The sequence below is a fragment of the Mus caroli genome, chromosome 14 (assembly GCF_900094665.2).
Source record: "Mus caroli chromosome 14, CAROLI_EIJ_v1.1, whole genome shotgun sequence".
Classification (NCBI taxonomy): Eukaryota; Metazoa; Chordata; class Mammalia; order Rodentia; family Muridae; genus Mus; species Mus caroli.
The window spans coordinates 60,786,567-60,810,121 of record NC_034583.1 but is presented as its reverse complement, the minus strand read 5'-3'; the positions used below and the strand labels follow the sequence as shown (position 1 = coordinate 60,810,121).

Here is a 23,555-nt window from a genome sequence, read left to right as displayed (position 1 = left end):
CAGGCTGGCCTCGAACTCAGAAATCCGCCTGCCTCTGCCTCCCGAGTGCTGGGACTAAAGGCGTGCGCCACGGCTGTCCAGATAACTTGTTTTTCTTTTCGTTTCTCGGTGCTTTCAGTCTTGGAACTTCTATATCTTCCTGGTGATCTGACCCTTTTACCATGGTATACAATTCCTTGGTGTCACATGGTTAGGTCCTGGACCTTATTCCTGCCTTCTTCCCTGACCCCCACCCACTCCAGCAGGAGCCAAGGAGCTGAGTGCAACCCCATGTGGCTTGGATCAATCCTTAATCTTTCAATCATGCCTCCTATGTGGGGTAAAATTCTAGAAGATACCAGCTTCTCTCAGACTGAGTTCACCTAGTCTTATTGTGTTTTCTGCTTCTGTGCCGGACTTCTGATCACCGTGTCAATACTCGGATCACCGTGTCAATACTCGGATCACCGTGTCAATACTCGGATCAAAGGTGTTGAGTCTTAGTCATAGCATATCTATAAGCATTGGTTTGGCAAGCACACTAGATCTGGGTTTTGATACTCAACTCTAGTCAGCATATTAGTGGCTACTGGACCTAGTGGCCCACTTTGGCCCAACTTGGGTCTCTGTGTGACAAGAGACCTTTGCAGGTCTCTCATTGAGATGATATAGGGGACAGATTCTGGATACAGTGTTTAGAAACGTTTACAGAGATGTATGATTGTTTTGTCTGCTTGTATATATATATATGCACCATCTGTTTGCTCAAGGAGTTCAGAAAAGAGTGTTGGATCCCTTGGAATTGGTGTTACTGATGGTTCTAAGCCACCCTGTGGGTGCTGGGATCTGAGCTTAGGTTGCCTCAGGAGCAATATTATTAACAGCCCAGTCAATTTTCCAGCCCCATAAAAAAAGATTTAGTTACTTGTTTGGGTGTGCACCAAATTTGTGTCCGAGTGCTGATGTCACTGGGACCTGAAACCAGAGAGCAGTTCCCCTTCTTAATTCCTAAATCATCTCCGCAGCTCCAGCCTCCCGCTCTTACTTCTTTCTTCCTCCATTAGGTACCTGGTCAAAGGAACCTAAAATTAGAAATATATAATGTCATCACGATCTAGCATGTAGTAGCTGTTCACACGTGTCGGCAGAACTTAATTGGTTCTAGAAGACAAAAGTACTATCTGACTTTGGAATCAGAGCCACTTTTGACTTGTGTAACTCTAGACAAGTCATATCACCTTTTCGGGTCTCTATTTTCCCAAGAGAATAATTGCTTAGTTGCTTCTTTGAGGGAACCCAAGGCGTTTGGGTTAGAGCAGCTCTAGCCCTGCCCCAGCTCTTTACAAGAACACGCCCCTCTGCGGCACGCGCAATATCTCCTCCCGGCCGCACGATGGCGCTAATTCCGCTGGGAAGAAGGGGACGCTCAGGCTCTTGGGGACCCTGAGCGCGGCGGCAACTTTCCGAGCTGCCGCGGTGAGTGTTGAGGGTGTTGGGTGTTTCCTCCGGGGATCGCGAAAGGGAAGGACGACTGAGTGTTGTGGGACGGTTTCAGCGGGCTGCGCCCGAGAACTGAAAAGCCCGGGTATCATGCGGCGAGACGAGGGGGTGCTGGGAGCAGGGAATCCAGCCTGGCTCTGGACGTGAGCGCACTCGGCTCCACACTCATGCGCCTTCCATCCCGCTCCACAGTGGTCAGGGCTGCGAAAGTCTCCAAAGTCCTTGCTGCAGGGACACTTGGGGCTGTGGGCGGCCTCTGGGCCCATATTCTGATCCCGGCCTTGTCCACCGCTCCTACAGGCTCTGCCATCTGTCACCCTGGCCCTTCTCTGCTTGGACGGTGTCTTCCTCTCCTCGGCCGAAAATGACTTTGTCCACCGGGTCCAAGAGGAGCTCGATCGTTTCCTGCTGCAGAAGCAGCTATCCAAGTACGGGGAACGAGGGAGTGGCTTTTAATGCCAGGATAGGCATGGTTTGCCCCTCCCCCAGGTTCTGTGCCCAGGTAACTGGCTGGTCCACTGGAAAGGCCCTGCCTTTAGCCTCTGCCGACTTGCCCAGCCACACCTTTCCTTTGTATCACTGCATCACCCCACTCAGGCAGAAGTGCTCACTTTCTTTGAGATGATGGGAACTGTAGCTCCCTTTGATGATCTACTTTGCAATTAGGCAGGGACCTGCTTGGGCACAGTGAGCCTGGTGTTAAAGCCACCATAAACCTGGGAGCGGCCTGGGTGGGAATCGGGTGTGGGGTGAACCCGCGGTCTCAAGCTTATTATTCCCATTTGGTTCCTACGCAGGGTCCTACTTTTTCCCCCAGTCTCCAGCCGCTTGCGGTACCTGATCCATAGAACAGCGGAGAATTTTGATCTTTTGAGCAGCTTCTCTGTTGGGGAGGGCTGGAAAAGGAGGACAGTCATCTGTCACCTAGACATCAGGTGAATTTGTCCTACTGCTTTGGAGGGTTCTCAGCAGCTGTGTGTGTGTGATGATTGGACTAGCTGGCTAGCCAAGGAGGGTAGAGTTTGGTAGGAGCCAGGGCCACAGTCACAGTTGCCTTTTGCTTCATCAGGGATGCAACTGACTTGGCTAAATCAGCTGTTCCTGTTGGGCCAAAGAAAATATAGTGCACACAAGCAGTTGGGCTAGTAAGGGTGGGTCTATACCCCTGTCGTCTTTGTGAGCGCGTTCTCCAGAGAGACCTTGGTACAGGGCATGAACGTGTCGGCCTATAGCCATCCTTATTGCAATGTGCATCTCATAGGATGGATATCTTATCACTGTGACTCTGGTTCTAATAACAGCTCCTTAATGCAAATATTATCCTTGTTTATCGTGAAACCCAAGATTCAGCACCCATCGATTTGATTGTAGTAGTCACCCGGGAGCTCCTTTGGGTGTGTCAGGGATGGCACTTGCCTTTGCCACTGTGCCTCTGTAAGAGATTGTTTTGAGGGTCATTTTGGTTGTGACTTTTGCTTAATGCTGACTTGACAGTGTCATGCCTGAAATGATAGGTGGCCCCAGTAGGCCATTTTGCTGTAGACCCAAACATGCCCTGAAATTCTTGTTCCTGCTCCAGAGTACCCAGTTCAGATGGCCCCTCTGGTCCCTGCCGCCCTCCTGCCTCCCATCCCAGCAAGTACCGTGGTCCTCGGTATACCTCACATCAGGGAGCAGCTGCTGGTCCCCGAGGTGCTCCAGCTGGACGCTGGCATCGTGGACGGAAGCCGGATCAGCCTCTGTATGTGCCCCGGGTGCTACGCAGGCAAGGTGGACCGGTGGCACCCTCCATCCCAGGCATCAAGGGAGAGGACCCAGCTGGTGGAGTGTCAGAAGAAGAGCCTAGAGAGGCTGGTGCTGGAGACGCTGAGGCTGATCAGGGAATTGCCATGTTGGTGACTCAAGAACTCCTGAAGAGCCCCGACCCAGGCCATGCAAATGAGCCACAGATGGGGTTGGGTGACACGGAGCCCTCTGAGAATCCTGAAAAGGAACAAGGGGCTGAGACAGCCGTGCAGCAGGGGTCCAGCGCACAACTGGCCGTGGAGGAGGAAAATAGGAGTCATGGGATGCGGAGCCTGGTGGACCAAGAGGAGGAGAAGATAGAGGGAGAGGAGGAAGAGAAGGTGGACGAGAAGGACGAGGACACAGGCAAGCAGAAAGAGAGGGTCGATGAGGAGGAAGAGAAGACTGACGCGCAGAATGGGAAGGTGGATGCGGAGGGAGAGAGGATGGATGAAGGTGAAGACAAGGTGGATGGGGAGGAAGAGGACGAGGATGATGCCGATGCTGACCACGACGATTTCAGTGAGCTGCTGCAGGAGGTGATGAGGCTCTTGAGCCCAGAAAAGGGAGGGCGGAGGTGAGGTGGGTGTGGCCTCGGGTTATGGGAGAAGTGCCTTGGGGTGGAGGTGATGGGGGAATGCGGTTGTGAGTTAATGGGATGTGTATGATGGCTCAGCCCTGGGTGTTGGGTAATAGGAATCCATCGGGGGAGTTCAGAGAAGGAATTGTGTATTTGGGTTCCAGCCCAACCTTTTAGGAGAAGCTTATGCCTAAGCTTAAAGTCTGTTTAAGCTTAAAGGTAATATACACATCACAAGAGAGTAGAGACCGTCTGAGCAGGTACTTCTGTCAGTTGGAGAAAACTAGCCTCCTGCCCGGAGCTTTGCCTGAGGCATTGGATTTCTGGGAACCATGTGCCTGCCCTTTAAGTTGACTTTGGATCAGTTGGGAAGACGGGCATCTTCGGTTGCTGCTTTATATGTAGTCTTTGAGAATATTACATTTTTAGTAAGGATCCTGAAGATAATGGCTTTGTCCAACTCCTTTTTTTTTTTTTTTTTTTAAATAGGCTATGCAGTTTTAAGCAAACTACTTAACCCTCTGCCCCTCCGTGTCTATCTGAAGAGGGCGCATAGAGTGTACTTTTCTTTTTGGTTTTTCGAGACAGGGTTTCTCTGTGTAGCCCTGGCTGTCCTGGCACTCACTTTGTAGACCAGGCTGGCCTCGAACTCAGAAATCCACCTGCNCCTGCCTCTGCCTCCCGAGTGCTGGGATTAAAGGCGTGCGCCACCACGCCCGGCTTAGAGTGTACTTTTCAAGATGAGGTGGAACCCGGTGGGCGCAGTTGTCAGTCATCTAGTGGGGACTCCAGAAAACCAAATACGCTCCCCTAAAACATCCACAGTCTGAGCAACCAAGCTGCCACACCCAGATCCCTACCGAGCAGACTGTCCCCCAGACCTGTCATTTTGGAAAGCATAGGCGGGGCCCTGTGTGCCCCTTGTCAAAAAGGTCTGTCTGTTTGCTCCCAGATCACAGCCAACCTGACCGAAAAGGAGATTAAAATAGAGAAGATCCACCTGGACACATCCGCCTTCACAGAAGAGCTGCCCGGGGAGAGGGACTTGACCCACCTGGTGGAGATCTATGACTTTAAGCCAACACTCAAGACCGAGGACCTGCTGGCCACTTTCTCTGAGTTCCAGTGAGTATTAAAGGTTGGGGAGCGGGGAGGCTGGGAGAAACAGGGATGGCCCTTTCCTGCTAGGAATGATTGCCTCCCTCAGAAAGAAGGCCTGGGATGTCTGTGCTTCTGGCTCAGGGCTGGGTCCGCCTGATGGCTCTGACTGAGGGAAGGGAAGGACCGGTGTTTGAGCACTGACATGTTCAAAAGCCCTAGACCTGGGCCAAGATCTGCATGTGCACACCCCTGCGGGAACCACTAGGCCTTCTGTCAGACTTAGGCCACAGCTATCCATACACCAGTGGGGCACTGGGTGTGCAGTAGCCTGAGGGTTTTCCTGGTATGACTATTTATGGGGCAGCTGGCTTGAGCAGTTCTGACATAGCATGGAGGGATACCCCTGGAGACCCGGTCTCTTGACTTCCCTGCATTCCCATGGGTCCAGTCTTCTGACAATTCTGTTTTTTTTTTTTTTTTTCTAATTTAAATTTTTTTCTTTTTCTTTTGTCATTGCTTTACCTGTGTGGGCTTTTTGAAGCCCCTTTCTGGGCCTGGTGAAGTGGCTCAGAGGTTAAGAGCACCCGCTGTTTGTCTTAATTAGGGTTTTACTGCTGTGAACGGACACCATGACCAAGGCAAGTCTTATAAAAGACAACATTTAATTGGGGCTGGCTTACAGGTTCAGAGGTTCAGTGTATTATCACCAAGGTGGGAACATGGCAGCATCCAGGCAGGCATGGTACAGGAGGAGCTGAGAGTTCTACATCTTCATCTGAAGGCTGCTAGTGGAATACTGACTTCCAGGCTCTAGGATAAGGGTCTTAAAGCCCATGCCCACAGTGACACACCTACTCCAACATGGCCACACCTTCTAATAGTGCTGCTCCCTGGGCTGAGCATATACAAACCATCACATTCCACTCCCTGGCCCCTATAGGCTTGTTCAAACATATGAGTCTATGGGAGCCATACCTATACATAGCATAGTGCAAAAATACATTTAGTCCAACTTCCAAAATCCTCATAGTCTTTAGCAGTCTCAACAATGTTAAAAGTCCAAAGTCTCTTCTGACAGTCATCCAGTCACTTAACTGTAATCCTTAAAGCAAGACAGGAAACCAGCTGGGCAAACTCCAAACTCTGCATCTCCATGTCTGATGTCCGCATGTCAAAGCGATCTGTCAGGTCTCCAACTGCTTTTTCGTTTTTGTGAACTGCAATAAATGTCTTTTCCTTGCCTGGTTCCACTCCCTGTAGGGCAGCTTTCCTCAGCAGGTAGCTCATGGCTCTGGCATCTTGAATATCTTGAGGTCTTCAAGGCAACTTTATTGTTACAACTTCTTGTTCCAATGTCTGGGATCCACACATGATCTTCTGGGCTCCTTCAAATGCTGCTTCTCCAGTTCTGCTCTCTGTAGCACTCTAAGCTCAGGTTGATCCATTCCACTGCTGCTACTGATCTTGGTGATCATCCCATGACGCTGGCATCTCCAATCCACTGGAGTCTTCCCACTGCGACTAGGCTTCACCAATAGCCTCTCATAGGCTCTCTTCATGGTGCCAAGCCTCAGCTCCTTTGCATGACCCCTTCAGTCCTGGGCCATCAACTGCAGCTGAAGCTGCACCTTCACCAATGGCCTTCCCTGGCTTCTCACAGTGCCACACCTCAGCTGCTCTTCATGACCCCCTCATGCGGTCAAACGCAGTACCACCAGGGTGACTCTTACACATTATCAAGTACAGCTTCAGCACGAGGTACATCCTTGGTTATTTCTGGAACACAGCTTCTTTGTGCTCCCAGAAAAAAGTTTCCAGAAGATTTCAACTCAGTGGTGCTGGTCTCTTCTTAATCACCACTAACTTCTTAGCTCCAGCTAACCAGCATCAATTACCCAGTAGTTCCTCACATTCTTAAATCTAGAGCCAGAGCCACATGGCTGAAGCTGCCGAGTTCTGCTGCTTGCAGGAGCTGGAACATGGCCCTCTTATTCTATTACATTATCACCAGCTTCCTCTTTTCCAGCTCCTTCACTGCCTAAGCTTGGCTGTCCAGGGAATTGCTCTGTAGCCTGACTTTGAACTCAGAGATCTGCATGCCTGTTTTGTAATTACTGGGATTAAAGGTGTGGTCCACTAAACCTGGATTTAAGTTTTTCTTTACCTAGAATTTGCTTTGTTCTAGCCTGGCCTTGAACTCAGAGATCTTCTTATCATTGCCTCCTGGGATTAAATGCTTGTCCTACCTTGCTTGGACCTAAATTTAGCTGGGTGGGATCTTGCCCCAAGGTCACCACTCCCTTAATTCAATTTAATATCCTTGAACACAGGATTCAGCTCCATTTCACTTCCTGGTGCCCCTTTAATATTTGAACCATATATTTTATATTTTTCCTTTTTCAGTTTGCTATGTTTGTTTAAAATACTCCTCATAAGACTTACCCAGACAACAAAGTCTATGATGGGTGTTTCTGGAACTTCCCTTGTCAATACAATTAATGAGTCTCTTCTCTTAGCTTCAGGCAGACTCTTCAGACTAGGGCAAAAAGTAGCCGCAGTCTTCACCAAAATACCACAGAAAGTCTCTAAGCCACATACTGAAATTCTTTTCCACGGAATTCTTTTGGGCCAGGTCTGCGCTCTCAGTAACAGGGTCTTCCATATTCCTACTAGGATAGCCCATTAAACCCCATTTAAACCATTCCAGTGTTTTCCAAATCCAATGTCCCAAAATCCATATTCTCCAAACAAAATCATGGTCAGGCCTATCACAGCAATACCCCAGTCTCCGGTACCAACTTCTGTCTTAGTTAGGATTTTACTGTTGTGAATAGACACCATGACCAAGGCAAGTCTTATTAAAGACATTTAATTAGGGCTGGTTTACAGGTTCAGAGGTTCAGTCTATTATCATCAAGGTGGGATCATGGCAGCATCTAGGCAGGCATGGTGCAGGAGGAGCTGAGATTTCTACATCTTCATCTGAAGGCCACTAGCAGAATACTCACCTTCATGCAGCTAGCATGAGGCTCTTATAGCCCACACCCACAGTGACACACCTCCTCCAACAGGGCTACACCCTCTAACAGTGCCACTCCTGGGGCCAAGCATATACAAACCATCCCACTGCTCTTGCAGACAAGCTGAGCTTGGGCCCCAGCATTCATGCAGTGACTCAGAATCATTGGTAATTCCAATTCTAGGAGCTCTGTGGGCACCAGGCACTCATGCGGTGCCCGTTTACACATGCAGCTGGCAAAACACTCATGCACAGAGAATAAAATATGTCTGATTAAAAGAAAAGGAAAGCCCCGTTCTCCCTGCCCCTCCCCCTCCCCCTGCTTCCTAGACTACCGTTACTTGTCCCCTGCACTTGTGCTGAAGGGATGGCTGAGGGGGTGGCACTTTTTCAACTCTAACTAGATGGCCACACAGGGCCACCACTGACCCCTTGCCAAATAAGGTAGTGCCACTGGCAGACCTGGGCCAGCCCAGAGCTGCCCCTAGCTTCTTCTGGGCCCAGAGTCCGTGGTGGTGTCTTGAGCAACAGGGAGAAGCCAACCAGAGCCATGTCCCCTCTGTGCTTGTCTCCTCTCCTACCACATAAGCCTTTCAGCTTTCTTATCCAGAGCCCATGTCCAGCCTAGCTGTGGCAAAGCTGCCGAAACTTTTTCACTCTTTGCCTAAATGAGCCTTCCAGTATTGGCCCCTTCTTTTCTAGATGCTGACTGGTGACCCACCTCACCTGTTTACAGGCTGACATTGGTCATTCTGAAGCTGACCTATAATGCTCTGGCGAGCCCACCAATGCTTCTCTCTTTAACGGAGGCTGTAGCTTTGTCTTGGGGTTCGAGTCGGAAGGGACCTTGCCTAAAGGATCCATGACCTAGTCTGCAGGATCCATGGGGAAAGGGTCTTGAGCATTGGCTTTTTATGAGCGACTGTGTCTTCTCCCCCATACAGAGAGAAGGGATTCAGAATCCAGTGGGTGGATGACACTCATGCTATCGGCATCTTTCCCTGCCCTGCCTCAGGTAAGGAGGCTTCCTGTTGGACTCTGCTCTGTGCACCTCTGAAATTCTTTTCCATGGAATTCTTTTGGGCCAGGTCTGCACTCTCAGTAACAGAGTCTTCTATATTCCTACTAGGATAGCCTACAATGCACCTCTCCATTGAGGGCAGAGGTGCCTGGGTTCCCTGGGCAGAGGGTTACCCTATGTCCAGACGTAGGCTACCATGAGCCCATGGGCTCAGCTCTCCAACAGCCTGAAACACAAGTCTGGATGCTGGGAGCTATAGCGTGGGAAGCTCAGGAAGTCTTTGGCCTTTTCTCTTTGTAACAGCACCTTCAGGCCAGAGGTATTAGGATCAGTGACATTTACTGAACATGGCATAGGCCAAACCATAGACCTTTCCCAAACTGACGCTGGTGCAAGCGTCTGGTGCTGTTGCTCAGGGTCACGGGTGTTTGGCAGAGCTTAGGCAGGTACAGTCTCGTTCAGTTTTCACTTCAGCCTCATGTGTAGGGCCATCACGCCCTCTCAGACAGAAGGCTGAGGTTTCCAGAATGCTGGGATCTATGTTGGATGACAAAGCTCTCACTGTGGAAGCTGAGTACCATGCAGCCAGTCCTCCTTGTCCCCTCCAGCCACCATCCCATGCTTGTGCCTGCTATTCCACAGTCACTGTGGAGATATTTATAAATAAGACCCTCCCATCCGGAACCACAAGTGCATATCAGAGCCTTCTGGGCATCAGAGCTGGGAGCACCCTACTTGGGTTTGGTCTGGTCCTTAGAAAGCCAGAAGTTGGGGGTGGGCAAGAGCAGGAGTGGTAGGGAGGGAGCCCTGGAAGGGAGATTGGGGGAAAAGGGCCAAGCGACCACTGAGGATCATGGGAGGATAAGCTGTGGCCAGGATAGCATTGGCTGCCTCCTGGGCCTGTAGGGTATAGCAAGATCAAGTCATGCCCCGGCCTCAGTTTCCTTGTCCATTTAACATATCTGCTAGGTCCTGATGTCAGGAGCACGTTGGCTCAGTATGGGTGGTCCCTGAGGCTCCTGGGGGCGGGGTTACGAGGAGAGTCTGGTTTAAGCTCAGGCAGAACCTGACCCTCCTGCTCTGAGGATCTGCATACCAGGCTGGGGCATCATCTGCCAGCACAGGTGGCAGTATCCCTCCCAGCCTCATACCGTTCTGTAGGGTTCTATAGGGATCGGGAGCAGGAGGAGAGAGTTTCAGCCTTACTGAGCTAGGGCCATGGGTGGTTGGGACCGGGTGTGAGAGTGACTATGGAAGTTTGGGGTGATGCATGCGCTCCAGGCCTCTGGGGGGGGTCTCACCTTGCACACAAGTCACCCCAGCTCTTGCCTCCCTTCTCCAGCACTCGAGGCATTGGCCAAGGATTTCTCCGTGCTCAAGATCCGCCCGCTCACACAGGGGACCAAGCAGTCCAAGCTGAAAGCCTTGCAGAGGCCAAGTAAGACAAAGCCGGCCCTTCTGCCTGAGGCTGCCTGTGCTTATGTTCAGTTTGATTCCCTTCGTCATCCTTCTGCTCTTCAAGAGCCTGGGCTACAGCAGTTAGTGGGGCTCAGCTTCCCCCACGCCTAGAGAGGGCCCAGGGTCAGCTACCATATATGTTTGCTCTCCAGTGCACACCTTATGGTCACTGATCTGGGAAAAGCCCAGCCTTCCTTCTAGAGGGCCATGGAGACTACTCTGTAAGGGTCAGAAGTGCTTGGGCCTGGATCTGCCTGAGATGGCACCTTGGTGACCTGTTTGACCTTGAGTGAGTCAGTACAGGAGCTAGATGACAAATGTCTGCCCTGTCTCTTTCCTCTTCCAGAAAGCATGCTGAGGGCTCTGAGGGGTCAGTTTTTATGATAGCAAAGATGGAACCCACAGAATGGACCCAGGGGATGCCTGCCAGAGCCATCCATGCCACCGCAAATGGTGACATGGCCGTGTTCTCGACTTCTTAGAAACAAGAAATATCTCCCCTCTTTTTTTTTTTTAAATTTATTTATTTATTTTATGTATGTGAGTATACTGTAGCTGTACAGATGGTTGTGAGCCACCATGTGGTTGCTGGGATTTGAACTCAGGACCTTCAGATGAGCAGTCAGTGCTGTTAACCACTGAGCCATCTCCCCAGCCTGAACTATCCCATTGGGCTGTCCAGTGATCCAGGAGTCCTATCCTGAGTGTTTCCTCTCAGAGGGTCTTAAGGAGCACCTCACCCCCACTGCACAGATGAACCAGGGTGACAGGAGGGGTAGGTTTATGTCAGATCCCACAGGGAGGCAGAAATATGGGCCTGGAGTCCTCCTGGATCCCTCTTACAAGCACCTGGCTGCTGTGGGCACAAGTGGGTCCCAGCCTCTGCAGCATTCCATTACACAAGGGCTCACTCTAGCCTTGAATCCACGTCCCACCCACTGGGTCTTCCTTTCAGAGTTCCTGCGACTATCGAAGGAGAGGCCGCAGACAGATTCGGCAGTGGCCCGCAGGCTGGTGGCCCGGGCCTTGGGACTCCAACACAACAGAAAGAAAGAGCTGCCTACTCCCCCAAGTCTTCTGCCATCTTGAGGCCCCGGGCCCAGCTCTCCGAATTAGACTGGGGCCCAGTACCACACGCCTTTACAGATACCAGGACAGCCCCTTTGATCTCTCTGGAGCTGCTATGGGGCACAGCAGGCTTTAGTTGGTCTGCTCTTAGAAATTGAGAAGAAATAAACATTTAAAGTTGGTGTATTGATTGCGTCCAAGTGTGGTCTTGAGACACTAGGGGGTGCTGTCCCATCTCTTACTATGGGTCTGTGGTTATTGAACCTGGGCGAGCCCATCTTAACTTAAGGGGCATTTGTGCATAGGTGACTCTGGGGAGTTGGGTGCTACTTGATTCATGCCACCTACCCAGTCTCACCCATTTCAGGAGCCCCAGCCTGCCATCCTGTGCTGTGTGGAAGTGGGGGATGTAGTTGTCCTTGGGTATTATTTAAGGGAGCCTTGAAAAGTAAGTGTGAATGAAGCTGAGAGACACTTGAGTGCCTGCTGAGCATAGGATTGGACAGGGCTCACCTTACTTGAGTCTTGAGTATAGTATTGGCGGCACCGTGGCCCACTCCAGAGTTTAGGGGTCATTGTCCATCTCGGGTATGCTGGGGCTAGGACACTCTTTACACAGAGACCCCAGGGAGTGCTGGAGCCCTGTTCTGCTATTGTGTAGCCTCTTCCTTGGGAAAATTACCCTGTGGCTGGCTGCCTTGCCTGGTTCTGACATACTCCCGTGTCCTTACCCAGGTTTCGGTAAAGAACAACTGTTCAAGAAGGGCTCCAGATGACCTCTGCTGCTGTTCAGGTCTCTCAGATTGCTTCTCCAGGCTGCAGCTTGTCTTGGTGCAGCCCCTTCAAGTCATAGGGGACTTTGGAAGACACTGGGACCATTCCTCTGTCAAACTAAATATGTACTACACTTGTAGGAAGCTCTGGGCCCAGGGGCAGTGATCCAAATGGAACTTAGGTATTCATGGGGAACATTTTGCTCTAGCATCCAAATATGTGTAATAGTGAGGTGGACTTATAGGCATAACCAGGATCCAGTTGATAGCCCCGCTGAGTAGATACCTTACGGTCGACATAGTCTCTTCCCAGAACCATGGGAGCCACCTGACCATGAGCCCAAAAGGACACTTTCCTTCTTGTACACTGTCTCTCCAGGATGTTTGTCACAACAAAACACTTGCACACTATTCACATAGGTATAGACAAAAATGCTATATTTAAGTAGAATTGTGGGATGACTAACTTGTGTCATCAACTTGACTGGATTTAGAATCTGGTGGGAGACACATTTCCCACTGAGGAGGGAAAAGCACCACCCCACTGTTTGGGGTCCCAGACTGAATGGAAGGGGGAAGTCACGTGAATGTCGCTTTCTCTTTTCCTGGTCCAGGGAGATCTGAGCAAGCAGCTCCCTGCTTCTTAGGCCGTGCCCAAATCCTTCCTCCCCTAAGTTTCTCCTTAGTGGTTAAGGACGTGTGGTTAAGGCAACAAGAAGGGTAACACAAGTTGGACCTGAAACTAGCGATGCAGCAGGAGACAGCACAAGGCCATTGACAGCAGCCTGAAGTCCCTTTCCCCCTTAGGGACCTCGGGATCCTTTCTGACTTTGCTGCAAAGAAGAAATCAGAGACGAGCCAGAATAAAGCAGAGAGTTAAACGTTTATTTAAAATATTTTAAATATAAATTTAAGTTACAGGGGTTAAGAGGTGCTCAGGGAAAGAGTAAGACACACCAGAGAGCGGGGCTGCGGGCTTCTCCAAGGACAAGAGTTCTTAAGAGTCTTAATAACTAGCTACACACAGGAGTCCCGAAGCCTTTGGTGTTGCTTGATTGCTTTCTAAGTCCCACCCCCAACCTCCTCCCCTTTTTGATAGTAAGATTATAAGGTGGCTCCAGAGGTACCTTGGATAGGACTGCGCGATGATAAGATGAAAACACTGGGCCAGCATAGGAGTCTTGAGATTTGCCTTTTACTGTAAGTGGGGTTTCTGGCAAAGTTGTAGGGAATTGTATGTTTACAGCCAGGAAAGGAAAAAGGCCATTTACACTTCAGCCTTAATTATCATTCCTTGCTATTTTAATATTCTTACTTGAAATATCTATACGTGTATATCTATAATTGTATATAAATATGCAAAATGAATACTGACCCTATATTAGCACCATTCACAATGTTATCTGTGTTGGGATTCTCAGCTGGCAGAAGCCAGGCTCTGAGGTGAAGAGCCCCTTGCATGTTGTTCCCCCATGACTTTCTCTTCCTATCCTGTCCCAGAACCATCCAAGTCTTCAGCCATCCCTTGGAGCCTTGGGATGTATGCCTTGCTATTGTACTTTAAGTCGTGGCTATAATTGCATGGAATACAGATGTGGGTTTAACTGCAAGAGGTTGTTATAGATAACCTTGATTATCAGCTAGCTGGGATTTAGAACCACTATGGAAACACCCCTGGGTGGGTCTATAGGGGTGTCTCCAGAAGAGGTTTAACACAAGAGGGAAGGCCCACCCTAGACACCAGTAGCACCATTCCACGAGCTGGGGTTGTAGGCTGAATATAAAGGTGAGAGCAAGTTGAGCACCTGCATTCGACATTCTGCTTCCTGAATGTGGATGCCACATGACCAGCTGCTCCTGCTGCCATGTTTTACCCGCTGTGAGGGACTGGACTCTTGAACTGTAAGCCAAAAGAAGCCTTCCCTTAAGTTGTTTTTGTCAAGTATAATACAGAAGACCAGAACTGTCACTGATCACTGAGGTCAGAAGCGTGGTCATGGAGTACTTGAGCTTTGGGGGTTGGCTTGAGGGAAGAATCTGGAAGAACTTAGAACTTTGAGTCCAGAAACCCTAGAGCGCTTTTAGAGAACAGAACTGAATGGGTTATTGTGGTGGGAGTTTGGAAGACCAGAGCGCCAAGTGGAACGTGGAGAGTGGAGGCCTGGTACCGGAGGTTTTAGTGGTAACCAAGGACTATCTATCTATCCGAAACTGAGCTAGAAGCCAATCATGTTACACCCTGGCAAGAATCCAGCTGCATGCTGCCTGTGTTCTGAGCACTCGAGTGAGTCTTAACTCAAGAGTAATGGACACATTTGCTTGGCAGAGGACATTTTAAGACAGGGTAGCATTCAGGCTGTGCTATGCATTTCTGGTCACTGCTCTTACTCAGACCCACAGTGACAATGAACAAGTGGAGCACAGAGACAGAAAAATGTGCGGATCGGTAAGGCAAAGAACACGTACACGTTTAGAGCAGCAGAGAAGGGTAAGTGCTCAGAAAGCAGCTACAACCGATAGAGAGCACGTTGCCTTACAAGTGTGCAGTCCTGGATTTGATCCCAGCACTCTGGAGGTGGAAGCTGGAGGGAGGCTCAGAGGTCCAAGGTCATCCTCAGCTCTATAAGTGAGTTTTGGAACCAGACACCTCATGCTCCTGCTGTAATACTTTCTTTGCCACTACAGATTGGTTCCTCAAACCACGAGCTCACATAAAGCCTTCCTTCCTCAAGTTGATTTTGCCAAGCAGTTTGTACAATGAGAAGAAACAAAACAAAAGAAAACAAAAACCAAACAAACTTAATACAGAGGTCTTGATATTCAAGTTTTCCAGAAATGACCTAAGAAGGGGAAAAACGGAGTTCAGCTTGATCACCTCTGCAGTTGCTGAGTTCATACCTGCTGTGTTCCCAGAAGAAAATGGCCCATCTGTGCAGAGCACAGATGATGTCACACTTGGGACATGCCAAAGCTCGGATGGGATAAGCTGCTCTAAGCTTGTCATCAAGTTTCCATGGCCATGTGCCCGAGCCCTGCCCCTAAGGCCTCAGGACAGGGACACACAGCAGTGCCTGGGGAGTGAATGAGCACCTTTCTTCTCAGCTGGATCTGGCTAGAAAAGAGGTGGTAATCAGTATTCCCTCAGGAGTCAGTAAGTGACCATTAAGTCATTTTTCTTCCCTTTCCCTCTCTCTCTCTCTCTCTCTCTCTCTCTCTCTCTCTCTCTCTCTCTTTCTTCCTTCCTTCCTTTCTTTCCTTTCTTTTGAAACTGAAGCTTGGTTTAATGTCCAGAGTGGAAATCTTGTGGCAATCCTCCTGCCTCAGCCTGAGTGCAGGGATTCCAGGCACGAGCCATCATGCCTGGCCCAGGATCTTCTTTACTGCACAGAGAGCTGGTTATTTAGAAGTCCACTGAAGTGTTCGAACTTCTGTTCTGTCTCCTCACTGAAGGCTCCACCTGGAAAGCAAGGGTCAGGGAGATGGAATTCAGCACACTCTCAGCTGTGGCTCCCTCTCAGTGTGGTACTGGTGAGTGCTAGGGCTAGGCACGTCACAGGTACCTTGCCAAAGTTCAGAGAGTGTTTAAATAGATACCGTGCCTTCAGTTTTCACTGCTATCAGGGATGAGGCCTGTCATATGCCAACAGGGACAAAAGCTGCTTTTCTCCTTGTTCCCTAAGGAAAAACTTCTTTGTTGGTGATGAGGCAGGAGGGTGGTTCACAGCATAACCAAATACTCAGAGCCCAGGAACTGCTGATGCCCACATAGTTGTGGTCACACGAGTGGTGGGTTGATGTCCTTAGTTCCAGCCCTTATATAGACCCGGGGTCTGCACTTGCTAGGCCAGCCAGTCCTGCACCACCCTCTCTCCTTGGCCAGGGCTGGCTGTGAACACCCAATCCCCACCCAGGCCTTCATGCATCTCTGGTTTGCTTTCTGAGCTAGGAATTTGATGCTGGCCCCATTCCCAGAGGCTCCCAGATTAGCTGCCTCTAGTCCCGGAGAAAGTAGGGCAGCTGTGTCCTGCGTCCTAGCCTCTGGAGGAGGGTGGGGCCGCCAAGGGAACTTACCTACGTGACAGTTGTACATCCAGATGCGGTAGCCATCATAGCGGCTCCTGCACTTCATGATGTTGTTGGAGAAATCGGATTCTGGCACCTCATAGTTAGGGTTAATGACAACCTGGAGAGGATCAAGACAGAGAGTGCTGCAACTGCCTTTCTGGCTGTTCTCCACTCCAGGGCAGAGGCTGGGTCTTCCCTCAGAGAGGCTGGGGCAAAATGAAGCTAGCTGGTTCTGATGCTGTATCCTGGCCAGGTATGGGCCACTCTGCAAAGCCTGTGCCTGGCTTGCTAACCACAACTTGCCCAGGACACGTGTCAAGTGTCACTGTCCATCCAGACAAACTGTTAGATGTCCCTCTCTGAGGCGACCTGATTTTCCCTTGGCCTCTCTTCTCCCTAAATCTTAGTTGTATCTCCAGCCCCACCCATTCAACGTGAGGTGAGCGGTACCTCCCACACTGAGGTCCAGGCAGCTCCCTGTTATTCTAGCATCCCTGAAGGATGCACATGAGCACATCAGAGTACGACCTGGGCTCAAGCCAGGCTCTCAGGGTGGGTGTGGCCCATGCAGGAGCAAGGGCTGGGGTGAACTATGTGATTTTCATAGTTTTCCCTACACTCAGGCCCAAAGCTCAGGACCATATGAAGGAAAAGGATTGAAGTCTCTGAACCTAGAGTGGACAAAGCAAAGACCACCAGAAACCTATCTCTCCATCTATTCCTGCCTCTGAGTCTGTGGACCCCTGGCCACTTCTTCCCTTCTGGAGTCTTCTTCCAGTCTTTACAGTCTGTCACAGAGGCTAGCTCTTGTGTCCTGTTGACTTATAGTCTAGGGCATCCATAGCTCTGTGTCATTAGAAACTTGGGCATACCTCCAGATCCATCCATCTGCTGATTATACAGTGTAGGGGACAGGAACACCACATAGAGACTTGTGGCCTGCATTTGCCTGGCTGTGACGACCTGAGTATACTAACAGTGTCCCCTCACTGGGAGAGTCAGTGGGTCAATGCACTGCCTGAGCAAAGGCCAGCCTGGGCTATTAGAGACCTTTAAGCACTTTCAGCACATATGACGATACACATTTACCTGCCTAGGGACAGCAAGCTGCCGATGTAAGCCACCAAGCACTGTCTACATAGCCATAGCCATGGAAGTCCATTTGTTAAATAAGAGAGCTCTGCTCCCGGGCCAGCTGTGGTTCTGGGCTCGACTTGTGGTTGGAAAGTGCTTGGCTGTCTGACTTTTTGAGCTGATGCTGCCCAGGACCCTGTGGTTACTTCTCTGCAGGTGTCGGCTCTTCAGGGGAGTGTGGAGCAGTAGAGACTGTGGGCTAGACCATGGGCTGGCTGAACGCCCCACTAGCTTTCAAGGCAGAGTGACCCATTTCTAGTCACACACTTTGCCATCGGACAGGGCAAGCGGGCGGGAAGCGCGACGTGTGAGGCTATGTGGAAATGAGTCCTCTGTAGGCAGGAATGCAGCCGGGTGCCAGGAGAACACTGGGGTACAGTGCACCTACCCTGCCACATGGCCACCACTGTCTGCAGGAAGGTGGAAGCCAGGGCTCCCTGGCTCTGTCTCTAGCCAGGGTTTTTAGAAGGCCTCACAAAATAGTCTCCTGGCCAGCTTGTCCTTAGTTTGACTTTCTAGCCTTACAGATTCATTTATGTGCACGGAGAAAGATCCTTTTGCAGATCCTCCCAAGGAAGAAAAAAAAAAAAATCACACCATCCCAGGATGATGCAATTGCTTTCAGCCTCAATAGAACAGACCAAAGCAAGGTGAGAAGACTAGAAGAAATCAGGATAGTGGGTGAAGGGGAAGCTGGAGGTGTGGGTTGCCTCAGAGGCCAAAGAACCAACTCCTGACTCAAAGTCTAAATCGGCTCACTGATACATTTTGATTTCTGGCTCCCGAGGTTAACTGAGCTGTGCACGACTGTCTCTATCTTGGGTTGCACCATGGGTTCCAAGCATGCCCTGCAGACTCAGTGTCCCTCAGGCCCACGTGCCTCATGAACATTGCTTGACAGAGACGATGGCCTCTGAGTGTGGCACCCTGCCTGACCTCATGAGTCTTGTTTCTGGACACCCACAGGAAGGAGGCTAGGGGAAGCTGCTTCCCCTCCTCCCAGAAGCCCTGGGAGCTCACCTGGAACAGGTAGTCTCCAGGGGGCACATCGGTGATGTCTATCCACTGGCAGTCAATGTCATGACGGTACATGTCCCAGCAGCCCATGGTGATGCCTTGTTCTCCAAAGTTGGCACACTCATAACTCTTCTGAATGTCTGTAGGTGGGCAGAGAAGCACATCACCACTTGACTACGGATCCCACCTCCTCTTCTAATCCCCAAGCCTTCCACCCTGATCTATCCTATCCTTCTCATATGGGGTTTTGATACCTTCTCATTTCAGCGGAACCTCCTCACTCGATACCCTATCTATATACCAGCATCCCCCCAAGTCTGGCTCAAGGTCCTTTCCTACACAAAGTACTCCCTGACCAATCTGCGCTATGCTGGCATTTCTGTGAAATCCTTAGCCTTGGGGTAGGGATGAGAGTCATGGTGACCTGTGTGTACTGTTTCTCCTAAGATGAGGTCACCTTTCTTCTCTAGACCATTGGCAATTGGACTATGGGATCTGCCTTCTTGGTCCCTTACAGATTGTCTGCACACAGCAGGCATTCAAAACCTCTTTTCTATGTGATTTTATAGGCCCATGCCGGCATCTAGAATCTCATGTGGGCAATAGGTAGAGGACAAATGTCTGTCCCTTGGTTTGTCAGAGTGGCAAGCCAGACAATTACAGTAAGGTGTGATGGATGTCCTAGTTAAAGTAGAAGCAGAATGGTGTGTGCAGGGGATGGGGGGGGTGTCAGGGAGAGAAGTTGGGTACATCACAGGCCTCTATAGGCTGTTAGAGGGGAAGAGCTTGATATTGGGACTCCCAGGAAGAATGGTCTGTGGCAAGCAGACTGGGAGGCGTGTGAGTCAAGGCCAAGTGAGCAGACCTCCCCTGGAAGCCACATAGACCTCTCCCTGCTAGTAAGAACTGCTCAGGGGGACAGATCATTTTAGAACCATTTTTTCCCACCTCAATCTGTTGCCATAGGAGACCTCAAGAGTTGACAAAAAGAAAAAAGAAAAAAAAAGGACACATGGACACCCAGTAGTGGCCAAGTAACATAGAGTTATTGGGTGTGGCCCCCATCCAGATGGACCATGTTCAATCCAGTGGGAGTGTTCAAAGTTCCGTGAAGCCGCCACCTTCCCCCTTCAGACATACCTCCCTCACACTCAGTGTCCTCCAGGCAGAAGCTGGCCTTGTGGCCCTCAGCCACCTTGGTGCCGTTGAGGCTCAGCAGGTCATAGTAAGTGAAGACTTCCATGCTGTGGTAGTGCCTGGGAGCCAGAAACAGGGCCAAACGTCAGTGTCTGGAACCATGGCTGCCTGAAGCAGCTTCCTAGCCGGTGATTTGCTTCTGGGAAGACCTCAAGGCAGCAGGGGTCAGGTGTGGCAGGGAGAGGGGTGAGGAAGGACAGGAGAGAAGGGAAGGCCAAATTAAAGAGAGCAACTTCCGGGCAGGGATGTCAGGCCTTTCGCCACACCCTGATCCCCTGTGGCAGTGTGGCAATGACCTTACTTAATGCGTGGGGTGTTGTGGTGTCAGTGAGTCCAGCTGACAGCCCAGTGTCTGGCATTCAATCAGCCCAAGAAAATAAACTTCGTAATAACACGCAGGGATGTTCCTGAATACCCACTGGCTCTCAGCCCATTCCCACATGCAGTCTTTCTCCAGATTTGCTGTAGATCTGACAAGTGCCCATGTATTAAGATCTTCTTTCCTGTAGGGGTGCTATTGCGACACTATGGACTATTCAGAGGTACAGCCTATGAGGACAGTCTTAGGTGACTGGGAACATGCCCTCTTTCTTTCTTTCTTTCTTTCTTTCTTTCTTTCTTTCTTTCTTTCTTTCTTTCTTTCTTTCTTTCTTTCTTTCTCTGCTTCCTGGTTTCGATTGCGCTTGTCCCCACACAAATGAGCTACCACCTGCTGCCCTTGGACACCAGGGCCTTGAACGATCCGAAGTTTAAGCTAAACAAACTTTTCCAGATTAGTTTCCTTGGTTATTTTTTTTTAAGATCACATTTTTAAAAAAAGTATGAACATAGAAAGAAGGAAGAAGATAAAAAGGGAAAGGGCGGGGTAGCAATGACAGAGAAACAAGAGTCACTAAGAAACAGGCCATGCTCCCAAAGAAGGACACATGTGATGCATGTGCACTCTGGCCTGGGAGAGGCGCAGCAAGGCCCATGCTCCTCAAATTGAGCAAATCAAACAGGAAAGGGAAGGATACGGACCAGACGGTTTCTGGGGTGGAGAGTGGGTGGTTCTCAGGGAGGGATGTGGAAAGCAGCTTAGGAAAGCAAATCTCTGGGGTCCTTTGTAGAAGGGAGCTAGTTGAGGGGGCGCTTGTACGAGCCGGGTACAGTTCCCCTGGCTGATTGTTTACGATGGTCCATGCCGTCACTTGAGAGAAATTAGGAACAGATGTCCTGAAGCGTGACACATCTGGTTCAGGACTAACAAGGGAACTGTGGTACTGAGGGTAGCTGAGGGGTTTCTAGAATCATCCATCATGCAGGCCCAGGACAGAAGATCTCAGGCTGGCTTTAGCCCCATCTCCACCTGCCATGTGTGTGTTATACCTGCAGCTATTCTAACACACCAGTCTCCACCACTGCAGGGACATTTAGTCAAGGGAGACTCTTAAGACCAAGGCACTGTGGGGGCAGAAGCTCTGGCTTGGTTTATGCCCATCCCAAGTTTCCTCTTTAGTAAAGAAAGACTATTATTGCCAACTTCTGGGGTGGGGACCAAATAAGATAAATGACACAGAGCTGTAGATGCAGCTCAGTTGTTGGAATGCTGGCCTAACATGCAAGAAGCCTTTGGTTCGATCCTAGTACCACAAAAACCAGGCATGGTGGCCTGTGCAGTGGAGGCAAGAGGAGCAGAAATTCATGGCCATCCTCAGTTGTCTAGATGAGTTTGAGGCCAACCCAGGTGCATGGGACCCTGGATCAGAAAAACAAATCAAAGACAGACTTCAAAGAGCCCACACAATGGCCACTGGACGACTGCTCCCCACATCTGCAGTCACTGCTGCAGTAGTCACCGTTCCTGGGGTTCTGTCACCCAGCCTGACTATTGGTGTAGTAGCCTGGCGCTTCCTCCACCACGTGTGGAGGAGGGAAGCGGACGCTGCAAAGGGTTTCCAGAGAGGAAATTAGAGGTTCGCTTCTTTCTCCCATGTTTGTTCATGCTATATAAATAACGTCAGAAGTTGCTAAGTTGGACTTCCCCAGGTCATTCATGTTTGTGGGTAAAGCGGTGCTGGGCCAGGGCCAGCGGACAGCCCTTACAAGGAGCATTTTGTAGCAGATGGAATGATGACTTTGAGGGAGTCTATTTTGGCTCCCCACAGGGAGCGGATGAGACAAGCGTCTGACTCACGGAATGAAAAATGTCTGCTCCCTCAGAGAGGGGCTTATGTGACTTGCTGAGCGGCTGGAAAGATTGCAGGGAAGTACGTTTATGTTCCCGTTGTCTAAACAGGATTCAGATGGAGCCACAGACGGCCTGCTGTGAAGCGGCCTCCTGAAGTCAGACCGCCTTCGGTCTGGATTTTAGTCTTCGGTAGCTTCAGTTTTCCTCCTGGGAATGAGTCCTGGGGAGGAAACCATGGGCTTGATGGCCCCCTGCTTCTTGCTGACCTCTGACCTGGAGAGTGTCTGCTTTAGCTCTTGGACACTCTTGGAGGCCACATGTCCCTCCTAGCTGATCTGAGGTAGAAACAGGAGCTGTCTAGCCTTCCAGTCACGAGACACTGGATGGGAGCTGGGAAGGCAAGAGAGAAAAAGAGGGGCACCACACTGGCCCTTTATTAATCAGCTCAGAGTCTGAGCTCAGAGTCTGAGCTCAGAGCCCTGGGGTGGGCACTGGAAATTGCAAACTTGGGAAGAAATCTCAGAATACTAAAAAGGGGAGTGTGGGCTGGTGCTTGATAGAGTTCTTATATTTGTTTGTTTGACTTCCCCTCCTGTGATGCTAGGAATATTAGGTGCTCTACCGCTGAGCTATCACCAGCCCTTGTTTTCCTTGACACGGGGATAGCCTAGTTCAAGTTGGCCTTGGACTTAACTATGTGGCCTCAGATTCATTATTCTGAATTGACTACTGAATGCTGGAATTACAGGCATGGGCTCCCATGCACAGCTTTTGAAGTCCTTGTAATCTAGGTAAAATGAAAGTTGCCCTTTATTGTAGGACTCCAGGGCTCTGTGTCCTAAGACCCGGCACTCCTCTTGGGATACATCATGCTGACTAAAAATGTTGATGGAAGACAGAAACAGTGTGTTCAGAGGAAACTACATATTTTGATACACTGTTACTATAGATAGAGAAAAAGTTCTTGTCCTCACCTCAGAGATACTCCCTGTATTTTCCAGTCCTATTACGGATGGCCATAAAGGCCGGGGTCCTTCTGCAGGATCTAGCTTGCCATCCACCTGAGTCAGGCTTACTGAGAGATCTCCAATTGGTTCAGAGGCCTCATTACATCTGTGGATTCTGACCGGGCGTCAGGGGCAACTAGGCCATGGGAAAAGCAGACGGGCTGGACTGACCCTTCAGCCTCTGTCTCTTGGGGATATAGCCTATGCTGGGGCCCACTCTCCTGCTTCTCCAGCTCCCTCCACTCTACCTCAGTTTTCCAAGGAGGGAAGGGCAACCCCCTGGGATGTAGCTGACTGCATCGAGGCCTCCGAAGTCACAAGGACACAATAAATGCATCTAAGAGGACACCACTGATGCCATCCCTCTGTGTCCGGATGGTATAAACCTTCAAGAGTGCTAATCTTTATGATTCAGCTTAGGGTCTTCAAGAGCAGAGCTCTGCTCCTCCTGGTAGCATTAATTAATGTGGAAGTGGCTGTTTCCCCATTCCCATTAATCTGAGCCAGGCCTTTCCTGCTTGGCTCCATTCACGGCTTCAGAATGCCTGTAAAACCTGCTGAAATGGAATGCTGATTCTTTCAGAAACAAGTTTCTTGAGTTGAGGAAGGGCAGGCCAGCTCTCCTCGGCAAGAGACCCAACTGAGCCAAAGGCAGCTCCCTGAAAGTTCTTCCCAGTGAGC

The 23,555-nt window shown here is 50.2% G+C and overlaps 2 protein-coding genes across 4 annotated transcripts in view; one reads left to right on the top strand and one right to left on the bottom strand.

Moving 5' to 3' along the window:
• Window positions 1-11,697, top strand: part of R3hcc1 (R3H domain and coiled-coil containing 1) — a 20,836-nt gene extending 9,139 nt beyond the window's left edge. Inside the window, exons 2-9 of one of the 2 annotated variants that reach the window (XM_021181606.2) lie at window positions 1,316-1,455; window positions 1,780-1,907; window positions 2,277-2,414; window positions 3,059-3,803; window positions 4,797-4,969; window positions 8,909-8,979; window positions 10,328-10,423; window positions 11,399-11,697. In XM_021181606.2, the coding sequence (XP_021037265.1) occupies window positions 1,316-1,455; window positions 1,780-1,907; window positions 2,277-2,414; window positions 3,059-3,803; window positions 4,797-4,969; window positions 8,909-8,979; window positions 10,328-10,423; window positions 11,399-11,532 (1,625 nt within the window). In that variant the 3' untranslated portion in view covers window positions 11,533-11,697. The remainder of the gene's footprint in view (window positions 1-1,315; window positions 1,456-1,779; window positions 1,908-2,276; window positions 2,415-3,058; window positions 3,804-4,796; window positions 4,970-8,908; window positions 8,980-10,327; window positions 10,424-11,398) is intronic. The other variant, XM_021181605.2, reaches the window with a different exon arrangement.
• A 1,451-nt stretch (window positions 11,698-13,148) lies between these two features.
• Loxl2 (lysyl oxidase like 2) overlaps window positions 13,149-23,555 on the bottom strand; it is an 87,693-nt gene continuing 77,286 nt past the window's right edge. For both annotated transcript variants that reach the window (XM_029469067.1, XM_021181545.2), the window contains exons 11-14: window positions 19,641-19,756; window positions 18,504-18,640; window positions 16,356-16,467; window positions 13,149-15,741 (exon numbers count right to left, since the gene is read on the bottom strand). In XM_029469067.1, coding sequence (XP_029324927.1) covers window positions 15,662-15,741; window positions 16,356-16,467; window positions 18,504-18,640; window positions 19,641-19,756 — 445 coding nt within the window. In that variant the 3' untranslated portion in view covers window positions 13,149-15,661. The remainder of the gene's footprint in view (window positions 15,742-16,355; window positions 16,468-18,503; window positions 18,641-19,640; window positions 19,757-23,555) is intronic.